This window comes from Ictidomys tridecemlineatus, chromosome 4 (assembly GCF_052094955.1).
Source record: "Ictidomys tridecemlineatus isolate mIctTri1 chromosome 4, mIctTri1.hap1, whole genome shotgun sequence".
Taxonomy (NCBI): domain Eukaryota; kingdom Metazoa; phylum Chordata; class Mammalia; order Rodentia; family Sciuridae; genus Ictidomys; species Ictidomys tridecemlineatus.
Window position 1 is genome coordinate 14,798,363 of NC_135480.1, and position 22,000 is coordinate 14,820,362.

Sequence of the window (22,000 nt, forward strand, 5' to 3'; positions counted from 1 at the left end):
TTTGCGGGTGTCCTCTTTGGCTGGGCTTCGCTAGTGTTTGTCTTCAAAACAGAGGGTTACTTTAAGGAGCTCTGTGAAGCAGATGCTGGGCTCCTGAGCAACGCCACAGGGCAAGCCGGTAAGGACAGCGCTGGCTTTTCCAAGGACGCTGAGCCAGGTCCCCAGGAGGGTGGGAAGGGATAGGGAGGACTCTACCTCTGGCTCACCTTTCCAGCCTTTCCAGGGCAAGAGGAGTGTCAGCAAGTCCCCCTCTTGTCTAGGAGATGCAGGGGGCGGGAAGAACCAGCTTCCAAGGGGTGTCTTGGGGGCAGGAATCTTTAGGGACAGCTGCGTCTTAACCTAGCTTGAGGAAGAGCCTTCTGCCCCGCTGGCGAGTTGTCCTGGAGCCCGAACTGGGCACTCACCTAGCAGGGAGGCTGGGATGATGGGAGCTTGGCCCATGTGTCCTGGACTTCTGAGAACCCTTCTCTCCTCCAGACTGCAAAGCCCAGGACGAGAGGTTCTCTCTCATCTTCACCGTGGCCTCCTTCATGAACAACTTCATGACGCTGCCCACTGGCTACATCTTTGACCGTTTCAAGACCACCGTGGCCCGCCTCTTAGCCATGTAAGTCCAGAGGCCCAGCCTGGGCAGAGGCGACTCAGAGGAATTCTTCACGCAGCTGCCTGGCTGGGAGGGAAACCCAGGTCAGGCGATGGGACAGTCCTGGCAGGCTCCTGAGCAGCAGCTGGCTGGCAGGATGTGTCTCTAGGCCCGCCCTCCTCCCCCCCCCCCCCCCCCCCCCCCCCGCACCCTCTCTAGCCTTTCCTCACCTCCTTCCCCTGGCTCCACAGAACAGTGTGTCTTTTTATCACCTGCTGAATTGAGCAGGAACCCCGGCTGACTTCCTGTGAGGTCTGGCCTGGGGTCAGGGTTACAAAATTAGCACACCCAAGATTGCTTCTCTGTGCCTCCCTTCACTCTGGGGACCCTTCTGTCACTCCTGAAAGTCCTCACACCAACTCAGCCTTGTTCTTTACCCTCCTCGCCCCGTGACTGTCCAGGGCTCCGTCACTGAGGTTTTCTGGGTGTCTGCAGTGGTGGGATTTCAGGTCCCCTCGGACTGGAGGGCGACAGGGGGTCTCCCTTTCAGGCAACAGGTGGGTCAGAGGGAGATGAATAGTTTGCTTCTGTCATTGGCTTCTGTGTTCGGATCTCTGTGCTCATGGCCAGGTTCCGTGATAAGCAGTGGTCTGCTGAGGGCTGATAGGACCCAGAGCAGCACCCCAGGGAGGCTTGTGTGGGCTCAGCTGTCAAAGAGAAGGATGGGGGGCTGGGGATGTGGCTCGAGTGGTAGTGTGCTTGTCTGGCATGTGCGGGGCGCTGGGTTCTATCCTCAGCACCACATAAAATAAAGATGTTGTGTCCACTGAAAACAAACAAACAAAAAAATAAATATTAAAAAATTCTCACTCTCTCTCTTAAAAAAAAAAAACTATTTAAAGAGAAGGATGGGGGAGCCGTGGACCTGGGCCAGGACATACTTAGAGAGGGAAGCAAGTCCTGTTCACTTAAGCCTTTGGATGAATAAAGACTGTATTTCAGTTTTTCTTCGTCTTTGATTCTCCATCTTTCATCTTCTCTAACCTCCTTCTTTGCCCTTTCCTTCTTCTCTGTCTTTAGGGTTCTGCTTTTAGTACTTCATTCTTTATAAGATCTTCAACTTGCCAAGGGATCCCTAAAACCTTGGGATTGTCCTTCTGAAATCATTGCATTCTAGAACCTTAAGCTCGGAGTCTAGGTCAGTCTGATTCTTGCCCTTTGCAGAAGAAACTACTTGAGGCCCAGAGAAGGAAAGCGGCTTGCCCAAAGTCACACAGTAGGGAGGAATTGGAACACAAGGTGTTGATTTACAGACTAATCACTCACCTGCTTTTCCAAGGGTTTGCCTCTGGGAACTTCCAGGTGAGAGAGCCTGGGCTCTGTCTAGTCTGCTCCTGGCTAAGTCCTGAGCCCATCCTGTTCTCAACAGAACTCATTATCCAAGACTCCCTATGCACAGTCTGTGAGTCAGGATCCCATCTTCTCACTGGGCTTCTCATACCTGGTACTGAGCCTCCGAGGTGGCATCCGTGCCCCTTGAATTTCCAGAATTGAATTCCCAGGTTGAGGATGCAGCATGCTTCTAGGCCTGGAGGGGAGGGGAGTAGAGGCCTGTTCTGTCTCTGGACTTTCTCCTTCCTTGACGGTGTTCTTTTCTGTCTTTCAGATTTTTCTATACCAGTGCCACTCTGACCATAGCCTTCACCTCTGCAGGTGAGTCACGTTAGGTGGGAGGAGGGACAAAGACGAGGGGCACTGATAGATGGGCCAGGTGCAGAGGGTGTCAGCCAGAGCCCAAACACCCCGGGGTTATTCAGAGATCAGCTGGCAAGAGTCCCTCAGTGATAGCGAGGTTTTTTGCTGGTTTGTGAACACAGCTTAGTCTTCCGAGAAAATGTGAGAAGGAAGGGCAATGGAAGTGGGCTGCTTCAGAGAGGATTTATTCAAGGGATTATTTCCTTCTTGGAGGTGTAAAAATGATCTCTCTTTCTATAACATGAATGAGTTTTGAAAGTATCCTTACTTAGCAGGATAAAAGTTGACAACTCTATTATACTCAAAAGCTTCTTATTTTTCAAATATTCCCCTTTATTGAAATCTATGAATCCCAACTAGGTTTGTCCATCCTGTCTCCTTTATGAAGAAGAGCCAACTGAGGCCGGAGAGGGACCCTTGGCAAAGACTTGCTCCAGAGTTGGTGGGAGGCGGGCCTGGGGGGGCGGGTTCCGGACCCTCCTGTGCTAGCTCCCTGGTTATTCTGGCTGGGAGATGCCTCCCCTTATTCCTCCCCAGGCTCAGATGGAGTGGCTCAGTTTTGGGGTTAGGAATTCAAGGCATAGTACATAAGCGGGTTCTATACCGGAGATGATGTCAAGGGTGGTCTGCATTCATGCTGAGCAACCTCGGAGATCCAAACAGATCTTGGGAGATAGCCTGGCACCTCTCAGGCCAAAGACTTCAAACTGTGCTCCTTATCAAACGGGCCTCAGGTAATCGAAAGCCTGTCAATAATTGTCAAGTAGCCGGATGTGGCTGGCTCGCGTTTGATTCACCATTGTGAATCGTTTGAGCAACTCTTCCCCCTCTTCCTCCATAAAAAAAAAAAAAAATAGGACTTTTTGTTCTGGAAAAGGCCTGGAAGCCACAATGACTCTTGTGAAAGCAGTCTCTGCCCACCTTTAGTTCATTAGGAGACATGGACGTTTTTTATAAGTACAGAAATTGAAATGGTAAACAGCATGAATGCTCTAAAATTAGCCCAGTTCATGGCTTCTCAGGTTACACACAGTAGTTACTCAAAAGGATCTTAGCCCCAGCACACGACACACACACACACACACACACACACACACACACACACACACACACACATACACACACACACACAGAGATATTAGGAGCCCAGACAACTTCATTAACAAACATTGAGTCACCTGCTGGATCAGTGATTTTATTTCTCTTTCAGTCGTTTTGTTTCCTTGGGGCTAGTCTAACACACTGAGGACAGGAGCAGGAGCAGTTCGATGACATTGTTTTTCTTTGTTGTATTTAATTTTGCATTTACACTCCCATTCATAACCAGGGAGCAAGAGCAAGGGTTTCTACTTACAATGGTGACACAAAGTATCTCTCTCCTTTTTTTTTTTTTTTGTGTATGTGTGTGGTGCTGGGGATTGAACCCAGGGCCTTGTGCATGCGAGGCAAACACTCTACCAACTGAGCTGTATCCCCAGCCCTAGAAAGGGTCTCTTCCAGTGGTTTTCTTTTGGATAAAAGTGGGTCAAATTAAAGAAAATAGTTTCTTTCTTTGTGGGGCTGGGGATGGAACCCTGGGTATTGCTCAGGCTAAGCATGGGTTCTGCCCTCCCCCATCCCCTAAAGAAAACATTTTAACAAACAACAGGACAGGCAGAGGTTATGGCCAAAATCGTAAAGGAGGGCAGAAGTCTGTGGTTTGGGAAAGACGAATTTACCAAGAGTTCCTTCGGCCCTGGCCCTTGTTTTGCAATGACTCAGTGCTTACCAGGCCTGTCTTAGCAATCTATCTGCTTGCAGCCAGTCTTTTCAAGTGCAAGAGGCATGCTTTACTATCTGGCACTTCCAATGCCAGGGACCACGCCTGACATGAAGGAATAGCTTTGAAGTTCAGGGACAGAGGAAAGACCGTGGCCGCGTTCTCAATCGGGTCTCCCAGCACCCTCTTGAGGCAGGAAAAGTAGAGACTGTTGTTCCCATTGAACAGATGAGGTGACTGAGGCACAGACCCAGAAAAACAGCTCAAGGTTGTGGTCATGCAGTGAATTAGAGACTGGGCTTTCAGGGACGGGTGGACTGAGTCTGATGTCCTCTTCCCTCATAGTGTGTGTGTGTGGGGGGTGAAGAGGCAGGGGGTGCTTGTGGTTTGCCACAGACCTAAACCCATCTGTAGTGGGAAAAAGGTAACTCTGCAGACACAGCTGGGAAAATCTGTACCCTAAGACCCTTGAGGGAGGCTAGAAGCTGGGGAGAACTGGGTCCAGGGTTGGATCTAGGGCTTCCTGGAGGAGAGGGGAGGACGTGCTGGCATTTGGGGGTCATCTTTGGGTTGCCGCAGCATCAGCCTACCTCTGACTTTGATGGTTCTAGACTCGGCTGTGCTGCTCTTCCTGGCCATGCCCATGCTCACCGTCGGGGGAATCCTGTTCCTCATCACCAACCTTCAGGTGTGGGTCTGTCGAGTGTCAGGGGTTGGCATGAGGGACGGAGGGCACTTTTCCACAGTTGGCTGCTTCTGATGGGGTTGGCCCAAGCCACGGGGGGAGCTCTTGGGGTGGAGGGTGGTGTCGGGTCTGTGTGTGGCTGGCGCTTGCTGGACACTCAAGATAGAGTTGTTCCACGAGGAGACGGGTGGTCCAGACTTGTTGTGTCTTCTCTAGATTGGGAACCTGTTTGGCAAACACCGTTCTACCATCATCACCCTCTACAACGGAGCATTTGACTCTTCCTCTGCAATCTTCCTATTCATTAAGGTAAATAATAGCAGAATTTGGTATTCTTTTTTTTTTTTTTTTAAATTTGTTCTAATTAGCTATACATGACGGTAGAATGCATTTTTGACATATCATACATAAATAGGATAAAACTTCTCATTCTTCTGCTTGTACGTCATGTAGAGTTACACCAGTCGTGTAATTATACATGCACATGGGGTAATGTCCAATTCATTCTACTATCCTTATTACTCCTTTCACTCCCTTCTGTCTAATCCAAAGTACCTCTATTCTTCCCTAGCTTCCCCGCCCCCATTGTGAATTAACATCTGCATATCAGAGAAAACATTCAGCCTTTGGTTCTTTGGGATTGGCTTATTTCACTTAGCGTGATATTCTTCAGCTTTATCTATTTATTGGAAATTACCATAAATTCACTCTTCTTGAAGGCTGAGTAATATTCCATTGTGTATATCACAGTTTCTTTATCCAGTCATCTATTGAAGGGCACCTAGATTGATTTCATAGCTTAGCTATTGTGAGTTGAGCTGCTATAAACATTGATGTGGCTGTGTCACTGTAGTGTGCTGATATTTATTTATTTATTCATTCATTCATTCATTCTAATTAGGTATATATGACAGCAGAATGCCTTTTGATTCATTGTACACAAATGGAGCACAACTTTTCATTTCTCTGGTTGTACATGATATAGAGTCATATCATTCGTGCAATCATACATGTACCTAGGCTAATGATGTCTGTCTTAATCCACCATCTTTCCTACCCCCATGCCTCCTTTTGTCCAACCCAAAGTTTCTTCATTCTTCCCATGTTGCCCCTGCTCCCATTATGGATCAACATCCACTTATCAGAGAAAATATTTAGCCTTTGGTTTTTTGGGATTGGCTTGCTTTGCTTAGCATGATATTCTCTATTGCATTTACCTGAAAATACCAAAAGTTTATTCTTTTTTAGTGCTGAGCAATATTCCATTGTGTATATATACCACAGTTTCTTTATCCATTCATCTATTGAAGGGCATCTAGGTTGGTCCCACAGTTTAGCCCTTGTGAGTTGAGCTGTTATAAACATTGATGTGGCTGCATCCTTGTAATATGCTGATTTTAAGTCCTTTGGGCATAAACCAAGGAGTGGGATAATAGTCAAAGGATGGTTCCATTCCAAGTTTTCTAAGGTGTTTCTAGAGTGTTTGCACCAATTTGCAGTCCCACCAGCAAAGGATGAGTGTGCCTTTTCCCCCACATCCTTGCCAACATTTTTGTTGCTTGTATTCTTGGTGATTGCCATTCTAAGTGAGATGAAATCTGCCACACACTTGTTCCATGAACTTTGTGTGATTTCTCTCAATTCTCTGAAGGAGGCACTACTTTGCCCCCCATTTTACAGATGAAGCCATGAGTCTCTGCAAGGTTAAGGTGCTTTGCTGACAGTTCTGCAGCTAGTAGGCCATACTTGAGCTGAAACCCAGGCCTTTCTGCTTCTAGAGCCTGAGCTGTAACCAGGAAGCCCCTTCTTCAGCCTCACCTGGACTTTTTACAGCATGGATATGTGTTGGCAGTGTTGGCAGAGGCTGGGGCCCTTTGGGCGGGGTGTGTGCTGATATGAGCCTCTAGTTTGGATGAGGAGGTGGGAAGGGGCTGGTGGACAAGAGGGGCAGATAGAGGGCCTGTGCAGCTCTCCTGAGGGCTGATGGCAGGTGTCAGAGGGATGCAGTTACCAGGGCCATTAGTGGTCCAACAACAACCATCTGCTCACAGTTTTAATTGTTTAATATTGCTAACCTTCCCAGCCTAGGGAATGAATCCTGATGGGTTTAAGCCAACCACAGCATCTCCCCCTACCCCACCACCACCACCAGTGATGGTCAGAAGTGGACATATGATCAAGCCCTTCTTCTTTTTTGGGGGGTGGGGAGGTACTAGGGATTGAACTCAGAGACACTCAACCACTGAGCTACATCCCCAGCCCTATTTTGTCTTTTATTTGGAGACAGGGTCTCACTGAGTTGCTTAGCACCTCACTTTACCTGAGGCTGGCTTTGAATTCACAATCCTCCTGCCTCAGCCTCCTGAGCTGCTGGGATTTTAGGCGGATGGAGAGCGCCTGGCTCAAGCCCTTCTGAATGATATGAAGGAGGTTCTGCAAGAACTTCAGAGGGTATTGCTTCCCTGAAGGAAAATGAGAATGGAGTAAAACGAAAGCCTTCCTCCTCGGTCTCCCTTCTTACCTTTCCTCTTTGAGTGTTGCATTGGGAGGATGTGACAGCTGGAGTTATGGCTGCCATGTTTCGATTATGAGGCAACAGGCTGGAGGACAAAAGTCAGCACCCGAAATATGGCTGAGGGAGGAGGGGTGAAAGAGTGTGCGTCCCATGCTGGGGTTTGTGTTGGACCAGAAGCAGCTGATGCTGACTGAGGATCACAAGAGAAGAGGATCTCTGGAGGTCCTAACCCAAAAATGAACCTCAGTTAGTCCCCCGAGCACCTTGGCTTGGAGGGTCACCCAGAGACTGAACTCCTGGGGCACGCAAGCCTTTTGACCCCTGGTGCAAGGTCACTTTCCAGGTTCTCTCCCTTCCCCTGGGCATGCCACCATTTCCCTCCCCTCCAGAGGTGGCCGGGGAGGGTGCTGTAGCAGGAGCCAGAATCCCTAGTTTAATCCAACTTGGCTGCGTCCTCTGATGTTGGGCAATTCCTTGCACATGGAGGACCTCAGTCACCCTCTGCAGAGGGAGGAGGGCGTTGGACCAGATCTGTGGCTTTTGAACTGGTGTCGAGGAACTCAGGAGTTCCCTTTGATGTGCTGTTGGTCACCAAGGAGAATGCAGGGGAAGATAACTTGGCAGGTTCCCACGGATGTGTTTGCTAAGTGGAGTTTTGTGTAAATTTTGTTTGAACAAAAAGACTTCCCTGCTATTGGTGTGTGTGTGGGAAGCCCTCCGCTAGGAGATCCCCAAGAGCCCTCCTAGGAGGCTCTGCAAGACTGACGAAGGGTGACAGAATGGCTCCCTGCATCTGGCTGGGCCCTGGGCTGAGGCAATATGGGAGGTCCTTGTTCAGCCTCCAGGGCGTGAGCAAGAGGCCTGCTAAGACTCCTCTAGGAAACTGGTTCTAGTTCCTGCCACCCACATTGACTCTTTTTCTTTTTCTTTATTTATTTGCTGATTTTGGTGCTAGGGATTGAACTCAGGGCCTTGTGGATGCTGAGCACACGCTCTGCCACTGAGCTACCCTGACTTTTTAATCATAACATAAAATGTCCCACTTTAACCATCTTTAAGTATTCAGTTTGTAGCAGGAAGTGCATTCACAGTGTGGAACCACTATGTACCTCCAGAACTCTTTTTATATAAAATTGGAATATTCTACCCATTAAAACACTTCCCATTCCTCCCCCCCCCCCCCCCGCTCCCTAACTACCAGCCCCTGGTTCTGCTTTCTATCTATGAATTTGCATACTTTAGGTATCTCATGTAAGTGGAACCATTCAGAATTTGTCCTTTTGTGACTGATTTATCTCACTTGATATAATGTCTTCAAGAGTCATCCATATTTAGCATGTGTCAGAATTTTCTTGTTTAAGAATGAATAATATTCCATTGAATAGATAGACCACATTTTGTTTATCTATTCATCTGATGATGGATGCTTGGATCAATAATGCTGCTATGAACGCGGGGGAGTGCACTGACTTCTTTTTCCTTTTATTTGTAGCTTCTTTATGAACAGGGCATCCGCCTTAGGGCCTCCTTCATCTTCCTCTCTGCATGTAGTATCTGGCATGTCGGGCGTACTTTCCTCCTGATGCCCCGGGGGCACATTCCCTATCCACTGCCCCCCAACTACAGCTATGGGTAAGGATTGTGGGCCAAATCCTACATCTAGAGTGGAAAGCAAGAGGTACAACAGATAAGGAAGAGCAAACCTGTCCCAGGAGAGGAGAATGGGAACAGGAGTGTATCAGTTAGCTATTGCTGCATAACAAACTACCCCCAAACTCAATGGTCTCAAATAATAAGCATTTATTCTTTTCCACAATTTGGATAGCTGGCTAGTTCTACAGACCAGGGCCAGATTTAAATGATTTAAGTGGGGTTGCTTATGCTTCTGACCATCTGATGCACTATCTGGGGGGTAGGCTAGTCTAGTGGACTCCGTGGTTTGGAGCAGTAGGGATGTTTGGGTTACATGGTTCATCTTCCAGCAGACTGGGCTGGGCTTGCTCGTGTGGTGGTGTCAGGGTTCCGAGAAGAGTGCAGAAATGCAGGGGTTTTCTTGAGATTTAGACTGGCACCTTGCTTTTGTTCCATTCTTTTGACGGAAGCAATTCACAAGGCCAGCTCAGATTCAGGGGATGAGAAAAGGAGCTGCCAAGTCCCAATGCAAAGGGTGGAGATACAGAGGGGGTGAGTACCTGTGATGATTTTTGCACTCAGATACAAGGAGTAGACAGAGGGTGCTCATTTGCTGCTCAGTTCCCAATTGTCAGACTCCAAGTGCCCTTTGATTCCATTCTCACAACAATCTTCTCAGATATTCTCTTTCTGTACTGGGGATTGAACCCAGAGGCACTTAACCACTGAGCCACATCCCCAGCCCTTTTAGAAAATATTTTATTTGGAGACAGGGTCTCACTGAGTTACTTAGGGACTTGCTAAGTTGCTGAGGCTGGCCTTGAACTCGTGATCCTCCTGCCTCAGCCTCCCAAGCCACTGGGATTACAGGCCTGCCCCACTGCACCCAGCTCTTACCTCCATGTTCTAAATGGGAAAAGTGAGGCCCATAAGGGGTGGATCTGAGAATGTTCCTGAAGCTAGGAAGAGGCAGGGCTGAGATGGGAACCCCAGGCCCATCCTCTTCCCAGGCTACCAGAGCGCCCCCTACTTTTCTGCATATTAGAATCACTAGAATCATTTGGAGATTATTTTTGAAAAATGGGAGCCTGGTTTTTACCCCCAGGAGTCCTGATCGGATCCCATCTGGGCTGCTGTCTGGACCCTGGGGTGGTTCAAAGGTGGCTCCGTTGTGCAGGGAAATGGGGAAATGGGGATCCACTGCACTGTTCCCTCCAGTCTGGGTCTTGGGTGCAGCTCACAGTCCCTGGCCTGGCTGCTGGGGCTTCTGTTTCCACAGCCTGTGTTCTGGGCGTGGTTCCAGAAAGGAAGAGAAGAAAACAGCTGAGCCCGAAAACAGGGAGCTGCAGTCAAATGAGTGTCTTTCATCAAACGGAGGTGAGCCCTGCTGGTCAGCTCATCTCCCCTTCAGAACCTGGCCTTTCCTGCCACTCACCAAGGCCCTCACCTGGCTCCTCCCCTCAGGAGCACCCCAGGGGCTGAGTCAGGACAGGAGGGGTGGAGAAAGGACCTTCTCTGTCCCCTCACTTTGTAAAGGCATTAGAGAGGGCAGGACTTTTGTCCCTTTTGTGTTCCTTCCCTGTGTTGCTCTTTTCTCTCTGCATCTCTTCCTGCGCCCAGCGAAGTCTGCCTTCCATTGTTTGGCTCCCCACCCCTACTCCAGGCCTGCTCTCACCTGCGGTGCCAGTGCACTGACGTTGGTTTCTTTGTCCCCATGTCTGTCTCATGGCTCTGCCCTCTCTCATGGCCCCCCGTCTCCATTGCTGCCTCCTTTCCTTCCTTTCTCTTTGGTTACAAATCAGCCACTGCTGGCTATGGGAGAAGTAAAGACAAGACTTGGAAGGAGGACACAGAGTTGTAGCCAAAGGATACAAGGTAGCCAAAGGATACTAGGATGATTAAGTCTAGAGAGATCATCTACCCATGAGGGCTGTGGCTGATACAATTGTATTGTATTTGAGATTTTTGCTAAGTGAATAGATTTTAGCTGTTCTGGATTTAAAAAAAAAAATAAGTGGATAACCATGTGAGATGATGGATATGTTAATTTGCTTCACTATAGTAACCACTTCACTATCTATATGTATCCCATGACATCATGTTGCATACCTTAAATATACACAATAAAAATTTATTTTAACAAGAAAGAATAATAGGACTCTGGGAAGCTCATAAAATCAAGGGGAAAATTGCATTTGCCAGGCTCCTGGAGATGTAGAGCCAGGAAACTTCTGGGGCATTCTACCCCTTTAGGAGAATGAGGTAACTGGTCAACCCTGGGTGAGGAACAGAACGTGTAGCTCATGGTCCCATCTAGACCACAAGGAATAGAGCAGGGGAGACTTCCTCAAGAAGCTCAAGATGCTGGGACCAAAAGCCAGGGAGGTGATATGGAGCAGGCCAGAACAATAGCTGTCCACCAGTGATCTTCCCATTGGCTCTTTCTCCTGTCTTTCTTTTTACCTTTGCGGCTAAGAAAGATCAGGAAAGTATTATTGCAAGACGTGTCATTGAGCACACCGTGAGCGGCAGATCACATTTCAATAGACAGAAGAACTCTGGAGGGTCATTCAAGGTGCCAGGACCAGATGACAAAGCACAGCCGTGGGGGGTGTGCAGGCTGCAGGCAGCTCACAGGGCACACCGGATGAGTTCCTGACACAGGCTGGAAGGTGAACGGGACCTGAGCCTGTCCTGGGAAGGCACCCTCTGCCTTTCCTTCCCCTCCACTTTCCCTATGGTTGATGCCCCCTTTGTCTTTCTCCTCAGAGAGCTCAGGACGCGTGCAGCAGCAGAAACTCCGTTCTTTCTGGAGCTATGCTTTGTCTCGGCGCTTCGCCTGGCACCTGGTGTGGCTGTCCGTGATCCAGCTGTGGCACTACCTCTTCATCGGCATGCTCAACTCTCTGCTGACCAACTTGGCGGGCGGGGATAGGACTCAGGGTGTGTGTGGGGGCTGGGAGGCAGTCCAGCTGGCCCATGCTGGAGCCCTGAGGGGCCGGAGGAATGGGCCCTGTGTTCCAGGGGAGGGTCAGAGGGCCTGCGGGGGGGGGGGGGGGACAGGCAGGACAAGGGCGGGGCATCCTCTTCTTAAATCAGGCCTGGCAATCTCTTATCACCTGACCCCTCTCTGCTTTTTGCAGTCAGCGCCTACACCAACGCCTTTGCCATCACTCAGTTCTTCGGAGTGCTGTGTGCCCCCTGGAACGGGCTGCTCATGGACCGGCTTAAGCAGAGGTACCAGAAGGAAGCGAAAAGGACAGGTGAGATGGGTTGAGGGACCAGGAGAGGAGAGATCCTCGTTTTACCTCACGCTGTCTTCTTTTGCATTAACCTTTTCTCCCTGCGCTCATTCGCTCATTCAGCCACCGGCCACTGAGGGATAATTAAGAGCCAGTGACAGGGCCAGACACCAGGGGTTCAGCAGAGGATGAGTCAGATACACCTTTTTTTCTCAAGCTGTCCTCCATCTAGCGGGTAGAGCAAGACAGGTCATCAGTCAGTTACGACCCACCAAGCACAGACAGTCCCTACCCCGGGGTTCTGACTTTCTGATGGTGACTAACCCTGCAGTACAACCATTCTGTTTTCCCCCTTTCAATGTAGTCTCCCATAAATAACATGAGGTATTCAGTGCCATAGTACAAAGCAGGCTCTGTGTTAGATGATTCTGCCCACTGAAGGCTGAGATGTATGTTCCGAGCACGTTAAGGTAGGTTAGGCAAAGCTGTTAGGTGAGTTGAATGCATTTCAACTTGATGAGATTTTGCAATTTTCAGTGAGTCATAACCCCGTGTAGCAGACGAGGAGCCTGTGTAAACACACAGGGGATAATGGGACTCAAAGAAAGTCATGTAACCTGTTCCGGGTGAAGATGGGTTGGTGTCAGGGAAGGCTTCCTGGAGGAAATGGCATCTAAGCTAAGACGGAGGGAAGAGTAAAAAGGGAGGAGATGAGGGAAGGGGGCCAGAAGGGTGACGGAGAGAATGAGTCAGTGAGGCAGCTGGTGGATCCTGGCACGTGATCCAGGCCAACCAGGGCACAGAGTTCTCGGGGAGCTGTAGGGAAGGGCCCGGAAGCAGAGGGGTGAGAAGGGGCCAGGATGTCACCACACCCCGAGAGATTGGACACGATCCTTGGACATGATGGGAGGACACTGGGCTGCTGAGGTACCTCACCCTGTGGGGGTCAGGAACGGGCAGGGGCAGAATCTCAGACAGCACGTCATTTCACCCGCAAATTCTTCGGCATGGATCTCTGACCCGGGGCCTCTTTTATGTAAATGTCACCATGACATCATTGTCACACCTAAAAAAGGAAGAATAATTTCTTAATACTGTCTAATGTGCAGTCACTGTTCAAATTCGCCTCGTTGTCTCGTACGTAGCTTTAGGGTTGGTTTGTTCAAATTAGGATCCTAGGTCTACAAGTGTTCTCGGTAGACGTGCCTTTTAAAAATCTCTAACAGTGTCTCCTGAGCCTTTCCCCTTGTTGTTTACTTGTTGAAGGAACTGGGTTATTTGTCCTGTCGCGTTTCCCACATTTTGCATTTGGCATCTTTTTGGTGTCATTTCAAAGTGTTCCTCTGATTGGGTATTTCCTATAAACGGGCAGATTAGAGGCTTGACAGAGACTCAGTTTGATTTTTTTTTGGCAAGAATCATTCAGAGATGGAACCGTGGTCTTCCTCTGCCCTCCTGTGAGCAGGCTCCTGGTATCTGCTGTCTGTGGTGATGACGTTAAGATTCATCAGCTGGTTCGGACACTGTCGGTCTGATCCATCTGTTTCCCATCAACCTTTCGCCTAATGATTTTAGCGACCACTGATGATCCATGGCTAGACCCATTATTTTATTAGGGCTGTAAAAGGATGATTTTATATTTCTTTCCTTTCCTTCTGCTTTTCATAGCTGGAATTTTTCTATAAAGACTTTCCTTACTATTTCCTTCCCTTGAAATAAATGCTTGGTTTCCCTCTACTTTAGCAGTTTCAGGAGAAAGAGTTGGTGCCTTAGTGCCCCTGGGGATGACTACTTCTTTCTGTCTTAAAGTCTCATTTAAAATATGTTTGAGGGGACTGGGGCTTTAGCTCTTGGTAGAGCACTTGCTTTGCCCATGAGAGGCACTGGGTTTGACCCTCAGCACCACATGAAAATAAATAAATAAATAAAGATATTGTGTCCATCTACAACTAAAAAAAAAGGTCTTTTTTTTTTTTTTTTAATGTCTGACATGTTTCAAGCCATTCTGTCACCTGTCACCTTCTTCTTCTTCACCTCCTTTTTTTTTTTGGTGCTGGGATGAAACCCGGGGCCTCAGGCGTGCTGCACAAGTGCTCTCCACTGAGCTTCACCAGACACCTCACTATTGTTTTGTTTTTGTCCTGGGGATTGGTTCTGGGGTAATTTTCCATTGAGCCACATCCCCAGCCCTTTTTATTTTTTATTTTGAAACAGGGTTTTACTAAGTTGCTAAGTTGCTGAGGCTGGCCTTGAACTTACAGTCCTCCTGCTCAGCCTCCTGAGTCACTGGCATTACAGGTGTGTGTCACCACAGCCAGCTTCCTGGGCTGTTCTCTTCTCTTCTCTTCTCTTCTCTTCTCTTCTCTTCTCTTCTCTTCTCTTCTCTTCTCTTCTCTTCTCTTCTCTCTCTCTCTCTCTCTCTCTCTCTCTCTCTCTCTCTCTTTCTCTCCTTTCCTCTTCTTTTTTTTTTTTTTTTTTTTGCTTTGGCTTGAACTTAGGGGCACTTAATTACTGGGCCACATCCCTAGCCCTTTTTTGTATTTTAGACAGTGTCTCGCTGAGTTGCTCAGGGCCTCACTAAATTGCTGAGGTTCACTTTGAACTAGCAATCCCCCTGCCTCAGACTCCTGAGCCACTGGGATTATAGGTATGCGCCACTGAGCCCTGCTTCCCTCATTATTCTTTTTTTTTTTTCCTAGAACCGGGAATTGAACTGAGGGGCACTCGGCCACTGAGCCACATCCCCAGCCCTATTTTGTATTTTATTTAGAGACAGGGTCTCACTGAGTTGCTTAGTGCCTTGCTGTTGCTGAGGCTGGCTTTGAACTCGTGATCCTCCTGCCTCAGCTTCCTGAGCTGCTGGGATTACAGGCGTGGGCCACTTCACTCTGCTTCCCTCACTATTCTTTTTTTTTTTTTTTTTTTTTATATTTCAGTTGTAGTTGGACACAATACCTTTATTTTAATGTGGTGCTGAGGATCGAACCCAGGGCCTTGCACATGCTAGGCGAGCACTCTACCACTGAGCCATAACCCCAGCCCCTCCCTCACTATTCTTGATGCTCAAATGCTACCATCTTTGACCCCTGAGAACTTTACTAATCTAGCATCTGTGTCTTTTAGACATGCTCCCGTTAGTTTGAGACAGTGTCTTTACTTTTTAGCATTGTTGGGTGTTCTGGTTCATTTCCTTAGGTGCGTTTCCTGCCCCAGATCTGAAATTGGCCATTTCTCCAATATCCTGGGTCCTTAAATGTTAAATGGGAGTTAGAGGCTGCAGTCTCCATGCCAGGCTTCCTAATTGCTCCTGGGATGTCACTGCTTTCAGGCGTTGGATAGAATTATGATAGTTAAAAATAAATAAAAGATTTTGTAAGAAAAAATGTACCATGAATGCTTAATGCTGATATTTTCATTCACATTTCACTTCCTTGATTTTGTATTGTATCTCTTTTCTTCTTGAAATCTTGTTTCCCAATAACATATATATATATGTATATGTATATATTATATATATATATAATATACACACACACACACACACATACAGATAATCTTAAATGTGATCACTAGTTTTAGCAACATCAGTATTAAGAAGAATGCAATTTCCAAATGCTATTGCTCCTTCCTTCTCCCCTCTTCCCCTCCTTTCCTTCCCCTTCTCCTCTCCCCCACCCCCACATTTCCTTCCTCTCTCTGTTTTTGGCCTTAGACTCTATCCCTTTACAGATGTACAGTAAAATTACAGTCTGAAGGGTCACCAACTTGATACAGAGTTATGTTCATTTGTTTTATTTTATTTTGTTTCTGATATTTTGGGATTGCTTTGCTTATCCCCGCCCCCTCCCATTATTTTAATTTAATTGTGTTTTTAAAAGATTTACATTTTTAAGCCAGGCATGGTAGTGCGTATTTGTAATCCCAGCTACTCTGGAGCCTGAGGCAGGATGATTACAAATTCAAGGCCACTAAGGGCAACTTAGTGAGACCCTATCTCAAAATAAAATTTTTAAAGGGCTGGGGGTATTGCTCAGTTCCCTGGGTTCAGTTCCCATACCAAAAAAAAAAAAAAAACCCCAAAACCAAAAAAACATAATAATAATAATAATAATAATTGGGCTGGGGTTGTGGCTCAGTGGCAGAGTGCTTGCCTTGCACATGTGAGGCACTGGGTTCAATCCTCAGCACCACATAAAAATATATAAACAAAGATAATGTGACCATGTATAACTAAAAAATTTTTAAAAATTACATTTTAAACTTTACATCTCCCCCAAACTAACAATGTGAAACAAGATATATTATATATTCAAAGTTTAGTTTCCTTCTCTGTTCCTTGTACCCCTTTCCTTCCCTCTTAAAGTAACTATTTTTATTATTTCTTAAATACAAGTGTTCGATAAGCATGTGTGTATACAAGTGTGTCTCTGTGCCCCTCTTCCTTAGACAAAGGTAGCCGACTGTAGGAGCTCACACACTGTTGTGGCACGGGGTTTCTTTTTATGTGACTCTGCCCTGAGGTTGCTCTTACCTGTGGCTTACCATGAGGCCACACTTCCTCACTGGCTGTTTCCAGTTTTTGGCTGTTACCAGCTGTGCTATCAAAAAACACCTGGCTACAAGGTACTGGGGGGGGGGGGCAAAAGCAGACATGGAGCCTGTTTGGAAGCCATTGCAATAATCTCTGAGTGAGTTCATGGTGCCCTGAAAATAGGAGGAGCCTGTGGGGACAGGGAGGAGAGGACACATTCCAAAGGTACTACTTTGGAGAGGTGAATTATCAATGTCATTTATGGGATGGCAGCAGAGCATGCAGGAGAAGAGAATTCAAGGATGACCTGTACACTTCCGCTCGGACAGTTGATAAACCCAGCCTAATTCCCTCTTAAGATTGGGAGCCATCTCACCACAAAGGCATGAAAAGCTAATTTCAGCTTTAGTATAAATTACTGCGATTTCTGAACTTGCTTGGAATGCCTGCCCGTGCCTTGAACTCACCCATGCCTGGCTTTCCCTGGCCAGATAACAACCCTCTCTGAAACTCTAATGGTGACTTATAAATTCCATGCTAAGATCCGCTACCTGCCTTTGTGTTATGCTTGTCAAAATTTTCTTATCTGAGTTCTCAAGACACCACCCCCACCCACTTTGTGTGACTTTCTGGGCTATAAAGCTGTGCTCCAAGAGAGCTGCAGGGCTGTCTTCTATTCCTCGATTTTTGGGAGAGGCAGCCCGGCCAGTCGAAATTATAAGCTTGCTTTAATTTGATTTTAATTGGAGTCGGTGGTCTTTTCTTTGCGTTGTGGTTTGACACAGTTGAGGGGATATTGCTCCCACCTTCTCTGGTCTTTCTTGTCCCTTGTGCTCCATTGGGTTCACCTACCGCAGCTTCTCTTTCCTCTTGGAACAGGTTCTTCCACTGCCGCTGTGGCCCTCTTGTCGGCAGTGCCTTCACTGACCCTGACGTCTCTGCTGTGCCTGGGCTTCGCCCTCTGTGCCTCCATCCCTGTCCTCCCCCTCCAGTACGTCACCTTCATCCTGCAGGTGGTCAGCCGCTCCTTCCTCTATGGGGGCAACGCTGCCTTCCTCACTCTCGGGTAAGTGGGCTTGGGTGTTCTGTGATGGGACAAAGGGAAGCAGGTGGGAGATAAAGAGCCTGGGGGGGGGTGAGGGTGGGCCTGGAGTTGTCAGGTGAAGACAGCTGAATTTGGGAACAGGTGATGCTGGAGGTGGAGGCCAAGAGCAGGAGAGAGCATGCACATATCTGAGCCTTTGCATCGGCTGTACCCCTCTGCCTGTCTCCTGGTGGATGCCTATGTACCTTTCAATGCCACCTCTCCCAAGGGCAATTGGAAAAAAAGCCTTTGCCCTTTTCTGTGCCCTTGGTACTCCATTCCTGCTTTCTTTGATAGTGTGTTCTTCTGCCTTTTCCTTAAGATTTCCCCAGGTATGGCCTGCGTCTGCATCCCTGCCCTTCCCCCCTGGGGCCAGCACAGGCCTGCTCTGTGTTCTGTGGTCTGAATGCCTGAGCACAGGGGGAGGGAAGGGCTGTGTGGGTGGGCAAAGGAAGGCCTTGGACAGGAATTGGAGGCCCATAGGTGGCAGAGGCCCGCAGAGCCCAGGCCCCTGAAGCTCACTGGATCCCCCTGATTCTCTCCTCAGTTTTCCTTCAGAGCACTTTGGAAAGCTCTTTGGACTGGTGATGACCTTGTCAGCCATTGTGTCCCTGCTGCAGTTCCCCCTCTTCACCCTCATCAAAGGCCCCCTCCAGAACAACCCCTTATACGTGAGTACTGTGGGGAGAGTACTGTGGGGGAGTACTGTTGGGAGAGTACTGTGGGGAGAGTACTGTGGAGAGAGTACTGTGGGGGGAGTACTGTGGGGGAGTACTGTGGGGGGAGTATTGTGGGGGAGTACTGTGGGGAGAGTACTGTGGGGGGAGTACTGTGGGGAGAGTACTGTGGAGAGAGTACTGTGGGGGGAGTACTGTGGGGAGAGTACTGTGGGGGGAGTATTGTGGGGGAGTACTGTGGGGAGAGTACTGTGGGAAGGGTGGTTCCCAGAGGCCTCTGTCCAGAGCTGACACTAGCCCTAGACCAGCAAGGTGCCCAGCAGGGGGCACCCAGAGCTGACTCAGGGTGCTGAGGGCCAGAGTTCTGCACATGGCACATCCTCGGCCTTGCTTCTCAAATCAGTGTGAGGGGGAGTACCCCTGGCCTGCACTGGGGGCGGCTGAAGCCACAAGGGTAACATGGTACAACCTTCTGGAGAGTCTGTTATTCAGGGATTTGAGGGAAAATTATGATGGGTGTGGAGATAAATAATGTATTCTGGACTAGGATGCAGAATCCTCACAAAATTTTAAGAAAAACCTAAGACTTCAAAGATATTTCCTGCTTCAAGTGAGTGCAGGCCATTTCCCAAGGCTGTAACGTGGACTAGAGTTAGCCTGAGAGACAGGGTCCTCACACCCGCAGGATGCTCAGAGGCCCAGTCCCAAGAGCGGGGAGGAGGACTCTGTAGTCCTCTGTAGAAACCGTGGCTCAATGAGACTTACACATTCCGAGGCACACGGCTAAGGGGCAGACGTCTCTCCACGTTGAATTCAGGGCTCGGATCCCCTGCCTGCCTCTGTTTGCCTCATTTTAAAAAAGTCAGCAAAGTGTAAAACAGGAGTTTAAATCTGTCACTGGGAGAAAAAGAAGGAAAAACTTAAACTAAGGATAATTAGCTGACTATGAAATCAGGGATCTAACCTAACATTCAGATGGGTGGTATGACAGGTGCCCTTCCCGTGTGACCTTGAGCAGTCAATCATCGAATGCTCTCTAGCTCCCTGTTTCTTAATCTGTGAGGTGAGAAGTATTAATTTCCCCTACTTCACAGAAAAGAATGGAAAAGAGTCAGAAGTCCTTCTTCCAGGGCGCCATAGTGTGTGGTGGGAAGTGGAATGTGAACTGGGGGCGCTTCTGGCCCCTTTGCTGCTTGAGGGGGTGGCTCAGAGTTGCTAGACTGGCTTCCTCCTTCCTCTCCCTGCAGGTGAACGTGACGCTGTTGCTCACCACTCTTCTGACGTTCGTCCACCCCTTCCTGGTGTACCGGGAGTGCCGCTCCTGGAAGGAAGACCCCTCTAAACCATGAGCTCAGAATCCCTCCCTGGATGCTTCTCATTATTGTTCCCTGCCTTTGAGGACCCCGTGCCCATGGACTTTGTCTACCCAGGTTACTTGTATTAAGTAGTCATTATTTTTTTTCTAAAGAGAGAGAGAGAGAGAGAGAGAGAGAGAGAGAGAGAGAGAGATGTTTAACTGCTCACCAGGTTTCTGATCAGCAAGAAGGGAATCTCAGTTGCCTACAAACCCAAGGCAAAGGCTTGTGGATCTTCTCCTTGGTTCCAAAGCAGGAAGTGACTCTCTACATGACTCTGGCAGACCCTTGAGAGCAAGAGAGGTGATATGGAGGACGAGCTGTGTCCCCTGCTTCTTTAGGCCACTGTGGCCCGGAAGCTCACAAGTGCTGGAACCTGTGCTGCCAGGTACATTTCTAGGTGAAGTGTGAGGTCATCATGGCCTACTGCCTGGCGTTTAGAGGTAGACCTAGCAGCAGAACTAGCTTTCCCTCTGAAGCACATCTTGGTTGGAGAACTTTCTATGAGCTTCAGGAGAAAGAGGAGCAGACAGAGGCCCCTGGTGCCAGATGAGCTTGGGTGCCCTGTTTTGGTCTGAGCATCACTTTTCCCGTGTGTAAAATGAGAGAGTCCCAGGTTCTTTCTGGAGCTAATGTCCTGGAAAGTCTTAGGAACAGTGACAGGGAGTCCACCTGCCCAAGGACCTTAGGAACCAGCTGACCCACTTGCCAGAAGAAAGTCTGATGAACCCTCCTGGGGATATTTTCCTCCTCAGGAAGGGGGATAGTTATTTACTTTCTGGCATTTTATAAAACATTTTTATATGGGATAATTTTGTATAAAAATAAAGACTCTGTGTCTAAGACCATTGCTATTTCTACTTCTCTGGGCTTGGGACTGGTGTGTGTGTGTATTTGTGTGTATATTTGTGTGTGCATGCACGCACGCATGAGAGTTTGCATGTACGTGTACACATGGGAGTTTGTGTGCGTGCGTGCACACACATGTGTTCCTGAGGAGGCTCCACCCTGGAAGACTGTGTGAGTGGAGGTGGAGGATCTGGCTGCACATCTTCATATAGCAGCTTGTCACTGAGGTGGGACAGGAGCCCTCAGACTGGGACCCACCCCTGGTCTGTTCTGGGACATGAACTCAGAGCCTCCCGCCTCATCCTCCCTATATCCTTCCACACCACACAGCTAGCTAAAAGCATTAGTTGGAAAGACAAGTTCCTAGTTGTGATCTCAGTTCTGCTCTCAGCAGCTGACCAGGTCTCTTAACTGCTGAGTCACGATCCCCTCACCTGACAGTGCAGTTAATCCTCTCTCTCCCCAGGGCAGTTGTGAGCATGTGAATTGCTACCACTGGGCACGGGAGCGTTCCTCTGTTTACTCACGACCAGCACAGTGGCAAGGAGGGAGGTGGGAAGGGGAGGAGATGGCTCTATTATTCCACCTAGTCTTGAGAGAGCCTGGGAGAGGGCAGCAGGAAGGGGAAGGGATAAAAGGGAGACATTCATTCACTCATTCATCCGTTCAGTCATTCAACAAATGCTTGAACATTGTGTCAGGAGCTATCCTGGGTACTGGGGATATGGGGATGTGCAGGGGTCTAAAGCGCAGCCCTTGCTTTTTCTCACAGGTTGCTGAAGGGTTAATGTACGGTGGCCAAGGAACCTGGGTCTCAAACGGGCACCAAAGTTCTAAGGTGGCTTTGACCTTGTTACTCTACTCAAAAATGACTCGCAAGACAAACATTCAGCGTCCAGCAGAGCATTTAGTCCTCTCAGCAGTGTGATCCCCTGCCCTCTTCACTCTCCACCCCCAGGGGGACAGCGCCTATCCCTGTGGACCAAGGTGTCTGGTCTCACATCTGTGCAGACACCAGTTCCTCTGTGGGGTCGTCTTGCTCCAACTCTGCTTGGAAAATCCACCTGATCTGCTTTTGTGTTCTGCTCAAAATGTAGAATCTCCTCTAAAAATCCTTCCTTGGGCTCTCCATTGGTACCCGTCTGTAGCACTTGGTGGCACTCTTCCTGGTGACAGGTATCTGCTTCCTGATCTGGGCAGCAAACCAGGGTGGGGTCTGGGTCTCACCTGGTTCAGTCCCTGTTGTACGCTTGCCGCGTCATGGTGCCAGCCAAGGCTTGCAGAAAGATCTCATGATCGTTGGGTGTGCGGATTCTTTTTTGTTTTTTGCCTC

General features: G+C 48.5%; 1 protein-coding gene across 1 annotated transcript; it reads left to right on the top strand.

Moving 5' to 3' along the window:
- Positions 1-6: 6 nt before the first annotated feature.
- Slc43a3 (solute carrier family 43 member 3) lies at positions 7-20,666 on the top strand. The gene is made up of 12 exons (XM_078046002.1): positions 7-118; positions 478-607; positions 2,250-2,296; positions 4,709-4,785; positions 4,999-5,091; positions 8,790-8,929; positions 10,209-10,306; positions 11,699-11,872; positions 12,073-12,192; positions 17,582-17,768; positions 18,334-18,457; positions 19,711-20,666. Exons 2-12 carry the CDS (start codon positions 531-533, stop codon positions 19,810-19,812), a joined length of 1,239 nt encoding a protein of 412 aa, XP_077902128.1. The 5' UTR covers positions 7-118; positions 478-530; the 3' UTR covers positions 19,813-20,666.
- The last annotated feature ends 1,334 nt before the right edge of the window (positions 20,667-22,000 follow it).